This window comes from Glandiceps talaboti, chromosome 4 (assembly GCF_964340395.1).
Source record: "Glandiceps talaboti chromosome 4, keGlaTala1.1, whole genome shotgun sequence".
Taxonomy (NCBI): Eukaryota; Metazoa; Hemichordata; class Enteropneusta; family Spengelidae; genus Glandiceps; species Glandiceps talaboti.
The window spans coordinates 436540-449498 of NC_135552.1; the positions used below are offsets into that span (position 1 = coordinate 436540).

The 12959-nt window shown below is 36.6% G+C and overlaps 1 protein-coding gene across 1 annotated transcript in view; it reads left to right on the plus strand.

Moving 5' to 3' along the window:
- The first annotated feature begins 5600 nt into the window (after window positions 1-5600).
- The window catches only part of LOC144433626 (cation channel sperm-associated protein 4-like), an 82027-nt gene continuing 74668 nt past the window's right edge, over window positions 5601-12959 (plus strand). Inside the window, exon 1 of the mRNA XM_078121962.1 lies at window positions 5601-5849. Within this exon, the coding sequence (XP_077978088.1) occupies window positions 5601-5849 (249 nt within the window). The remainder of the gene's footprint in view (window positions 5850-12959) is intronic.

Here is a 12959-nt window from a genome sequence, read left to right on the forward strand (position 1 = left end):
TCTTTGTCCTTTCCAGTTGAGGTTTTATCATGGCAAAGTTGACCCCATCACCCTGAAACCTCTTAGACAACTCAGAAAGGACTGGCAGAACACCATGAAGGATGTATAGTGTTCCAACAAACTTCATATTCTTCATCCTCTTTACAAGCCCAAATGCTGTGGCATCTTTGTCTTGAAGTTAGTTGGTCAAGAGTCATCATTACAGCTTCATATTCTTTCACCAAAGCTGTCACAGAATGGTCGAAACTAAGCCATCTACTCTGACAGGCTTTCTTCAGTCTTCTTGTTACAGCAACTCTCCCCCTCTCTGACATTTCAAGATTTTTCAGTGTTGCTTGTATCTTGATATACAAGGCCATGCGCTTTGGAGAGTTTTCAAAGTATTGCCACAATTGCTGGAGAAGTTCTGCCACCTGTTTGATGTACCTAATGTCATTGTTTTTGTCTACACAAGCCAATGAAAGGCGATGACATACACCGTGGATATTTATGAGCAGGAGATTCAAATCTCTCAGCTTTTTGGCCACACCCCCTTTATAAACCATCATGACTGCAGCTCCATCTGTTGACAGACCCATCATTTTTTCAATTGGTAAGTTGCATTTCTGTAGCTGCTGAACAAGTAGCTTGCTGAGATTTTCTGCATCAGCTACATTCCCCTCTTCAAAGACATTCTGTACAGACAAGAAATCTGTCTTTGTATGTCCTGACTGTATATCAAAGTAATAAATAAACGTTACAAGTTGTTCAAGTACTGCGATGTCTGTAACTTCATCAGTCATAATACTAAAACACTTGGGCACTGTTTACTTTCTGAAGTGTAAGCTCTTTACCACACTACCAATAGTTAGAAATACATCCTGTATTGATCCCACTGACCTGTGCTGAAAGTACTTGAGTTCATCTACACCCATTATGCCTTCAATCATTTGCAGGAGTGGCAAGTACTTTCTGTTTGCGATGAACTCCTTCATCAGGAAATATGCGGCACTAAATGCTTTATAGAGAACTTCTTTCTGTGTGGATGTTTTCACTTCAAATTCTTAATGGAACACAGATACCTGCTGCAAGAGATCACTTTTGATAGCTGCTTCTTGACACTTTGATGTTATGTGACATTCCAGTGTATCCAACTTAAATCTGACACTTGGGCACTGTGAAAAGATGGTGGCCTTATTTCTGATATTTTTCATGTCATGTTTACGACATAATAAACAAAACATGCCTTCACCCTCTTTATAACAAAGCCACCGATTTCTGGGTGAAAATAGCCAAGAATGCTGGAATTTCTTGGGTGCAATTCTTTGTTTTTCAGATTCAGTAAGTGATGTGCAACCCTTTGTGGAACATACATATTGGTTATGAACAATGTGTTGGTGATCTGAGTCACTTCTTTCAACAAAGGCAATCTGTATCATTTGCCGAGCAACATCAGGTGTAAAAGGACACTCATGCTACTTATGGATTGGGTTCCGTCTGTCCGTACGTCCGTCCATCCGTCCAGAGCTGTTTCTTGGAGATGCCTGGACCAATTTTTTTCAAACTTGGTACAGGGGCAACATATGCACGTCAATTTGTTGCATGATACGATACAATATGGCCGCTGAGCAGCCATTTTGTTTGCAAATTTTCCCTGTCTAAAGCCATAACTCAGACATGCTTGAACAGATCTCATTCAAAGTTGGTATTAGCACAGTGTTCTATGACATACATGTGCATATTCATTGTTGTCATGATACGATCCAATATGGCCGCCTAGCAGCCATTTTGTTTGTGAATTTTCCATGTCCAAAGCCATAACTCAGACATGCTTGAACAGATCTCATTCAAAGTTGGTATTAGGACAGTGTTCTATGACATACATGTGCATATCCATTTTCATCGTGATACGATCCAATATGGCTGCCTGGCAGCCATTTTGTTTGCGAATTTTCCATGTCCAAAGCCATAACTCAGACATGCTTAACCCTTTGACACTCAATTCGGAAAGAAACGGCCTCCATTTCCCACCCACTGAGATCCTGTATCGGCCTGAGACGGCCTAGCGCCCTCAACGATTGAAATCCCGTTTAGGATTCAAATGGCCTCATATGTAATACGTCATTAAAACGGTTGATTAACATTATACCCAAAATTTTATTTGTACACTTTTTTTGATGACGATTAAATTAAGTTGCTTGGCAACCTAAAAAAGTATCAATGAACCAATCAGATGAGGTGTACTTTGAGCGGGAAATCATTTTCGCGGGCAAGCCTGTATATTGCAACGCCATTTCCATTGCTGTTATACAAATAGGTTCACAGTTCACAGGTCAACTAAAAGTTCACCCTTTCATATTCAAAGTACTTTGAAGATGTTTTCAGTTAAACTTTAACCCTTTTGTTAAACTAATATCCTGTTGGCCTGTCTGAAGTGAAATAATGAATGTAAACACTGGAAATGGTACGGAAGTTTGAGCTAGTGGTGTGACAGCTGTTTTTACGTTATATCATTAATGAGCCTGATTGCGACACTGAATTTGAAGGTTTTACTCTAGAAGAAATAAATGAAGCTACTCTAAGACATGATTTGGAAGGGAGCAGCCGCGATGACGGCAGTGACATTGTTCCGAGTGAACTCATCTGTCTACTAGCAGGCGACCTGGGCACTTTGATCGCGATGTCGCGGATAATGACAACTATGACACACAGGTAGCAACGGAACTACAGTGGACCAACGAAGTCAAAGAAATTGAAATTCCAGACTTTGATGAACTTTCAGGGCCAACTCACACTGTTGAATTTTCTGGCCAACCAGTTGATTTCTTTGAACTTTTTTTTCACTGACGACTTTGTGGATTTGTTAGTACGGGAAATAAACAACTACGCGGAATTCAAACAAGATCAGTGGGGACGTGATGCACAGCAGTAAATGGATAACTTAATCTGTGCATAATTGTATATTGAAGATGAATTATTGTAAAGAAAATGACAAGAAAAGATATGCATTGGAATAAAATATTTTATTTCGCACTGAAAGAAACATTTGCCTTGTTTTTTCACCTTGTTGTATGATACCTGTCAGATCAGCTGTGAAAGTAAGAAAGCTGTGGGATTCTAAGGTATTCATATGCAATTAGCAATGGAGAGAAAGTGATAATTAGTATCAATTCAAAGGGTCAGTGGGGCTCATAGGGTTAACAGATCTCATTCAAAGTTGGTATTAGGACAGTGTTCTATGACATACATGTGCATATCCATTTTCTTCGTGATACGATCCCCCATACCTGACCCATCATTTATTGTTGTAGGCATGTTCCATGTCCAACAAGCAGACACAACATATCTAAGTCTGTTTGATTTAGGTTCACAAGTGTTGTTGTGTGATCAGAGTAGTGATAATTCCTTAAAACCCTATCATAGCGGGGGACTATGTCATTCTCAATGACTTGTGTTGTTTAGATATCAACAGTGGTGTACCTGGCTGACTAATTGATGACTGACTAACTGGTGACTGACTAACTGGTGACTGACTGACTGGTGACTGACTAACTGGTGACTGACAGGTGACTGACTGACTGGTAACTAACTGACTGACTGGTGACTGACTGACTGGTAACTGACTAACTGACTGTTGTACTACGTGATGGCTGCATGCTGACCGACAAGTGACTGACTGACTCCTTGTAATGTACTACTTGATGACTGATAGGTGACTGATTGACTGCCTCAGTTGTACTACAACATTTCTGACTGACTGGTGACTGTCCGACTCCTTCAGTTGTACTACATGATGGCTGACTAACTGGTGACTGACAGTGACTGACTGGTAACTGACTAACTACTTGTACTGTACATGTACTAGTCTCAGATTATTGGTCTCTTCTTTATCTACAAATAAATTATGAAAGAGGATGTTATATACTTTTAATCACCCTACAAGAACATTTCACTGATCATTCTCCCAAAAGTGAACAGATGTTCTATCTACACTGCTGTACATCTACATGTAAATTATTTTGTGATTAGCTATTAAGGATCATGGATTTTTAAAACAAGTAGTGTATAACCATTCATTGTTGTCTGCATTTAGTTAAACAATGTTGGTTTAGAATTTCAATAATAAAAGTAAACACTTTCAAACTTCATACAATAGAACTGCTCACTCCATTTTATATAGTAGTGATACATAGTTGCTTCAAAAACAAGATTTCAAAAAGGTAACTTTATTATTATTAGTTTAAAACTTAACATTATTTTCAATGTTTGCACTTTACCAGAAAAATGAAACATCGCCAAAAACATTCAAAGATTTTCATATTCAAGATCCGTTGATCAATAAATTTATCGAAGTTGTCAACAAAAAATTAATTCACAGAAATGGCTATAACTACATAATCAGTTAAACCAGTAAAAACATTCTAAATTAAAATTCAAAGCTCGCGTACATGTACGCCTTTGTACATGTAGTATGTAAACAAGTTTAGAGATAATGGAGTACATTTTTATCAGCGTCATCAATATTCAAAAAACAACACGTTTGTCATCTATTTGTAAACTCCGACAGGATTAAATACAAAAATAATCATCACAGACGTCACTTAAATCACATGTACTTAAATGATCGCCTTCGTGTGACGCTGAACTAGAACTTAGTTGAACAGCTTAGTATGTTGCGATCTGTCAAACTACATTATCATGATTATATTTATAGTACTATTACTGCAACTTTGTCATATATCATGATCACGATCAGAAATCCTGTCATTTGTGTGATTTGTTATTCAAATTATACAATTATATGAAAATTACTACACTCTGAACAGTGTTGCAACTCAACCTACCAAACTTAGTTCGACCTGTCTTTGAAAAACCAAAATTTTCAAGGGTATTTACAAGATGTACTGTACGTTTCTTAGATGACGCCATTTTGAATGCCGATCTTCAGATTTTCGGTAAGTTTCAGAAACAATCGGAAGCCAATGCCTCCGTTCCATTTCTCAACGTTCGGTAATGTTCGATTCACACTCGTGCTCGATCGAGTAGATCTACGCACCCGTACGTCAACTCGGCAATGCAAAAACTGATACTCCAAGTACGATAACATATTGAGTACGATCGATTCAGATCTTCTATATTTCGTTACTAATGCCAACGGAAATAACAGAGAGTTTATTTTTAAGGCTCTTCTTAGAAATTTGAAATAATCAAAGTACAAAACCAATTTTGCATGTAATTTGTAAATTTTTAGCAGCAATTTGTAAATTTTTAGCAGCTGAATAGCCGACCCAATTGACTGAATAGCCAGGCAATCTGGTCGGTGGCCGGCTTAAAATGAACACGCTGTTACATGAAGTGATATTAAAGAATTGATATAAGAAACATGACCAGAACAAATATTTACATGTACCACATTTTAGACAAGGCTGTATGCCATTGTAAAAAGGGATTTTTTGATACCATCACAGGGATCATTAGCTCCCAAAGAGCGGGGGAGTATGTCATGTACGATGGCTTCTTTTTTTAAAAAAAACATGACTTGCAGTATATTGTGAAAGATGCTTGAAAATAATGAAATGATTTGTACAACCTTTATTGTTAGACAACATCAATTTATGGAAATGGCTCGTCGTGGTCGTACACCTCTGGCAGCCTTCACAATTGCAGAAGTTGATGATGATGAGGTTGATGACAGTGCAGACCCACCGATGGCAATGAGCAATCATGAGCAAGCCGATGCAACTGAAATGGGCAGTGACGGTATCACTGGTGGATGGGAAGGTACACGTCGGAGGATGTCACTTTTACCAGAAGGTTTCAGTGCGGGTTGGACTCGACGAAGATCATCAATTGCGGACTCTATACGAAGGGTTGGTACCTTATAATAAAATTAACTTAGTAGCCAACAATGAACAAGTATAATCACAGGGCACTCAGGCTTGGTTAGTTATGTTTACGAAAACAAACAAGCAAACAAAATAAACAAACAATAAATAAATAAATACATAAATGAATGAATGAATGAATAAATATTGACAAGCATCAACAAGAGAAATCATTATCAACAACAAGAATTACTATATGTTTTGAATGGCCACAATTGTACATACCCCACAAGGGATGTGACTGATCCCTACCAAATGCGAGTAATATATTTGAAATCTTGAAATTATTACCAATTTGACTTCTGATCTGTAAAAATTTCTAGAACACACGTGCTTAGAACTCACATATTTGCCATGTGCCATTGATGTCATAGTCAACGAGAATGCAGCAATTCTGATTATTTCTAAGCCTTACCATCTTGCATTGAAAAAATCTTGTTAGATGTTCATAACTCCCAGGCACTCAATTTGAATGGACCAATCACATAACCTGATTTGATCACTATGGCTGTGGCTGTTTGTCGTACAAGTTTGGGAATAACCATCTCTAATCAAAACATAGGAACCCGGTACACACAGTTACTAAACATGACACACTAAACTGAGATGGATTGACCTACTTAATTGCGAAAAATGCATTCGTGTGTGCGCGTGTGTAAAAAACTTAAAGTAAAAAAACCGCTGGACTGATTGCCATGATATTTGGTGGGTGTATTGGGTGTGTAGTTGGGAAATTGTTCAAATTAAAATGATCTTGCCACCAGTTTGTGATTTGGCTAAAAAAAATGTGGCTTTTGGTCAAAAAACTCAAAAACTACTGGGCAGATTGGTTTGAAATACGGTTGCAACATTCTTAACGGTGTTTAGATTAAGCATTGTTCACGACAAGATGATCCCATCAGTGATATGCAAATTAGGGCTAAAAATGTGTCTTTTAAATTTTGGTAAAAAATCTTTAATCCCAAAACTTTTGAACTGAAATTTAATGGGGATTCATCTGGGGGTGTATAGATGAAGAAATATTAAGCATATATAATGATTTCATCAGTGATATGCAAATTAAGTGTAAAAATGTAAATTTCACTCAAAAAGCATATCTCAAAAAGTACTTGATCAATGAGACCGAGACTTGGTGAGCAGTTTCTAGAAGTGTTATTCTGCAGATTTTCTACGAAAACATTTTGGCACAATTGGCCCTAGCAACCATGTCCATGCCCTTTGCAACAACCAAATGGCAGTAGATTTTGGTTAAGGAAGGATGATAGGTAACATTAAAAGTAATGTCAGTTTGATCAATAGTGATTTTTTGCCAAATATATTTATTATGCTCTTAGAAATTGAAAAGAAAATGTGGGGTCGCCGCATTTGTTTTTTTAGAAACGCTGGAAGAACAACATGCACTCCTAAATGTTTTAAATGAAAATTAATTTTCATCTTTATATGTCATTAACAAATAAATTTGAATGTGTATTTCCCATATCAATAGCTTTTTACCTAGCCATATATATGTACTATATAGGAAAAGTGGTATTTCATCATTTAAAAAAAAAAAAAAGATTTCCTGGGTATTTACCATAAGCCTAGTCACTTGACTTTATTTTTAAAAATGTTATAATTTGACTGAAATATCTCTCTTCATGTAATGTCAATTTCATGACAATGTGACAAGATGTAGACTTTATCATGTACTTCTAGAGAATAAAACAAAAATTGTTGGTCAGCACACTAGTTTTTGCACTAATCAATGAATTGTGTATCAGTCCTGTCATCCTAGGGACAATTCTGTATTCTCTCAATCTCACCACCTGAGGGCACCATACCATGTTAAATGCAACTGCTTCCCTTTCTCGTCCATTGATCAATGGTAATTTAGTATTAACTCGTGCACTTTTTAGCCATGGCTATTGTAATGCTTGTTCTCACCATTTTCATAAGGGTTCACCAAGATAACTGATAATTTTAAGACAACTGTTCAAAGTTGAATGTGTTGATGAGCTGTGAAAATCTAAGGAATTCCAAAGCAGTATATTGATCATCTACAGATATCCCAACTTTCCATAGACCAGTTCTGTTTGGGCATGTTTTAATATAGTAGAGTCATCTGTCAGTAATTGGAATGTAATGGATGTAAAATGTGTAAGTTTTCCGAGGAAGCATAATACACGACTTTGATTTCCATAAAACTGTAAATAAAACTGGTATGCATTTGCAAGCAAAAGCGTAGTTCCAGGGCACAGTAAGGTAAGAACAAGCATGAAGGCCCTGTCTGAGTTAGCATCTAAAAAAAATAAGGAAAAGTCATAGAGGACTCTGATACCTCCGTCAGAGAGATACATGCTACATGCAACACCATGTACCAACAACATGCGGCAAGCACATAGTAAAAGCATGATTTGATTAGACAGTTTTGTAAAAAATAAACATGTCTTCTGTCAAATTTTTGGTAGTCGTGTCTTTGCTGACATGACGTACGTGCCACTGTCCACATATACATGTACGTATCTCGGCCTCTCTGTAAATTGCTGTTGACATTCATTTCACTCAGAACAACACGATAAAAACGTCTTGAATTGTTCACGATAGTTTAAATAATATTGATGTCAACAGACATCATTGACAAACAAATTTGTCACTAGACAAAAACTAGACTCGATTGGTATATCGCTACCACATAGTAGTCAAGTACGCTCGACTTCGGAGCAAGTCGCTGTACCCGAAGGACCGGCCCGATCGGCCAGGAGGAGTATAAGTTTACACGTTGAAGCACATGTCGTGTGATTGTATGTTGGCGAGTCTATGCCAATTGTTTTTGGTAAATACAGAATGATGGATTTCGTAAATAGGACAAATTTAATATTCATCATCACAGAGCTTTAGCCGTTCATACGTTCAAGGGGTGTGGATAGAAAATCATTGAACGATCTTGAACACAAGAAATCGTGTACTTGTACAGTGCAAGGTCACCGGAAGTACCATACTTTGAGTGACTCATGTACATGTAGTTTTGACTTGCACTTGTGAATTTAGTTTGCAGTCAATTTACCTAATACTGTTAAAAACTGTCCCACATGATGAAATATTTTGCTATCCGTTAAAAACAATTTTCGCGTTTTCAAATTTGTGTTACGATCAAAGCAACCAAATTATGAATCATTGAAATTTGAATGCGTAAACACGTAACCTTTGGACTCAGCATTTAAACATGACCCCTCAACACCACAACTTTTAGTACAGTACCACCTCCAACACGATATTGTCAGCTATCAAAAGTTTTTAGCTTACGCAAGTAGCGACAGAGGTAGGTGGTCCCACACGGCTCGCGTTTGCCGAAATGCATGCTGGGAAACCTGGGAAAAAACTGTGTAGGGGCCCCCTATAGAGTTGTAAACCGGAAGTGGATAGAAAGTAAGAAACATTGGTAAACCATTAGTTCCAGGTCTGGAACTAATTATCTAACAATTGTTTATATAGTATGAATGTGTGCACTATGCACATTATTACAAGTTTTACAGTGAACTATTCAAATCTCACTAACTCTGTCATACAGTGAACTATTCAAAATCTCACTTACACTGTTATACAGTGAACTATTCAAAATCTCACTTACACTGTTATACAGTGAACTATTCAAAATCTCACTAACTCTGTCATACAGTGAACTATTCAAAATCTCACTAACACTGTTATACTGTAACAGTGAACTATTCAAAGTCTCACTAACACTGTTATACAGTGAACTATTCAAAATCTCACTAACTCTGTCATACAGTGAACTATTCAAAGTCTCACTAACACTGTTATACAGTGAACTATTCAAAGTCTCACTAACACTGTTATACAGTGAACTATTCAAAGTCTCACTAACACTGTTATACAGTGAACTATTCAAAATCTCACTAACTCTGTCATACAGTGAACTATTCAAAGTCTCACTAACACTGTTATACAGTGAACTATTCAAAGTCTCACTAACACTGTGATACAGTGAACTATTCAAAGTCTCACTAACACTGTTATACAGTGAACTATTCAAAGTCTCACTAACTCTGTCATACAGTGTATATATATAATTATATATATATATATATATATATATATATATATATATATATATATATATATATATATATATATATATATATCTATATATATATATTTATATATAATGATAAGGATATATAAACCCAAATGTGTGGAATGTTAATTATTCTGATAAAGCTAACTCATGTTGTGAGACTAGCTGAAAAGTCAAACCTTCTTGTACTTAATTATTACTGAGTTATTTGTATTACACAAGTAAGAATGTAACCTAAACATTTGAAATGATATACTGAAATGAAATGATAGAATGGTCATTGCATTCAAAGATAACTGTTCTCTCAATGTTTAGAGCTTGAATAATATTTCTAGTTCAGTTGGTGCGCTTTTTCTGAACCAATGGAATGGAGTTTTTTTTTTACATGACCTCCCACTGGTAAAACTTATTTATGCTATCATTTGTTCACCAAGACACATTTTTTTCTAAGAATCAGTGACAAACATCGGCGTGGCTATGGAATGTTTGTATCTGTTGACAAAGGAATAAAGTAGGAGCGATGTATTTAACACACATCCACGATACAAGCTACAGATTTTAATCATGATTTACTATAATGATTTACTATGATCGCCATGGACGAAACCATGGCAAGACAGGGAAGGAAGCCTTAAAGGCTTAGATAATCCCCCTTTTTGTTCTTATACTGATCGAGTCTAATTTTAAAGTCACACACAGTCTTGGCTTGAATAACGTATTCACTGACAGGTAAATTATTCCAATGAGATATAGTTCGTTGAGTGAAGAAATACTTCCTGGCGTCCAATCTGACCACGGATTTAGCAAGTTTGAGAGAATGTCCTCTGGTTCTGCTTGACGGAACACGAGTGAATAGTTTATGTGCAGGAACTTTGTCAAAAAGTTTCATAATCCCAAAGACTTGAATTAGGTTGCCTCGAAGTCTTCTTTCCTCCAGTGTAGTTAATTTAAGTGCCTTCAGCCTGTCGTCGTAACACAAGTTCTGTAGTTCTGGTATCTTAGTAGCGCTTCTTTGAATCTTTTCCAGTAGATCAATGTCTTTCTTGTAATATGGGTTCCAGCACTGAACTGCATACTCCAAATGTGGTCTCACTAATGAGTTGTATAATTTCATGATGATATATTTCGATTTGTAGGTTATGTTCCTTTTAATGAGTCCAAGTGTTCTGTTTGCTTTCCTTGCTGCTGATGCACACTGATTACTGGGATTTAGTGAATTATGGACTAAAACACCCAAATCCTTTTCTTCTGACACAACATTCAACTGATTGTCATTCATTGTATAACTATATTCTGGATTTGTCACACCAGTGTGCATTACCTTGCACTTGTCCACATTGAATGCCATTTGCCAATCTAAAGACCACTGTGTTAAACTGATTAAGTCCTCTTGGAAACTATCTTTTTCTTCCATGGAGTTTACAGCTGTACAAAGTTTAGTGTCATCAGCAAATTTCAGTATATAGGATTTCACTGCATTGTCAATGTCATTTATATAGATTAAGAATAATATTGGCCCCAACACTGACTCCTGTGGTACACCACTGGTGACAGGCAACCACTTGGATTCTGTTCCTTTTAGCACTGCCCGCTGAGATCTATCGGATAGCCATTCCCTTACTAAAATTCTGCTCCACCGGGTGCACCCGAAACCCACCCGGATTACCCACCCTGGGTGTAATTGGGGTGCACCCGAAAGTCTCCACATTTCGCCACCCCCCGAGTGCACCCGAAATGCTGGTGGATTTTGGGTGCACCCGAAACACACAGTACAAACCCACCCGAAAGTCTCCACATTTCGCCACCCCCCGGGTGCACCCGAAATGCTGGTGGATTTGGGGTGCACCCGAAACACACCAGTACAAACCCACCCCAAACACACCCAAAAGTACCAACATTTCACCACACTCCAGTGCACCCGAAAAATACTGGTAGATTTGGGGTGGCAAGACTGGAAAATGTGGAAACATGGTTTTGAGATCACCAATATCAAATATGGTAGTTTGGAATCGATGGAAAGGAACCCTCCAATTCCAATAAAAAGGTGAACATTAGGTGCACATTTTCCTTTCCTACATATCTAACCCATGATTTTCACAACTTATTAATAGGTCCATAGCTTAATTATTATCATACTCCAATGGTTGACGTTAATTGCAAATTAAGGTTACTGCATGTATATGCTGAAATAATACAATATACTTTAATCCTTATACATGTGGACAACGTATTCAACAAAGAGAGGGATATATATGTAAGTACTTACACCTTTATTCATGGTAAAAAAAACACATTAGAGTAGCCTGAGAAATATTGCATGAAAAGTAATAATCCGGTAGAAATGATAATTAGCATAAATACACTTACAGTACTGTATAAGTTGCTGTCCTGAAAGATAGTAGTACATACATTTAAAAATATAAATTGTTGGCATAGTTTGTACATATAGAAGATTACAATGCAAATGAGTAAAATGTGGTCAATAAAAATGGAAGCTTTAGCAACCCTGTCTTGAAAATGTCAAAGTTAAATAAAAAATAGGCAAAATATATCAATATGTGTGTTTATCTTATAAATGATAGAATAAAATGTTTGTGCTCTTCTCAAACAAAATGCATCCTTTAGCAATCCGTAGCATTGTACTGCAGGTAGTATTAAATCACCTACTATTAAAAACATCTATGTACCACCATATTTGTGCAGTTAAAAGGAAAAGTATCATCTATAGAAATGAGAGCTGTGATTTTAACAGATCTTACAAAGTGAAAATGCCACTTTAATACCTGTATTGCACAGTCATGTATATCTGTCCTGAAATGGTCAAACTGATATGAATACCAATTAATGCAACACAATAAAATGCTTATATTTTTAGATGTAGCAGAAAAATGAATATTCTTTACAAAAACTGTTTACACATAGGACTGAATGTGTTACTCTGTCTGAAAAATGTAAAATTATCAAAATATTGCCAAAAAACTATTCGAAGTAGTGGAGTATGTCCTCTTAATCCTGTAGTA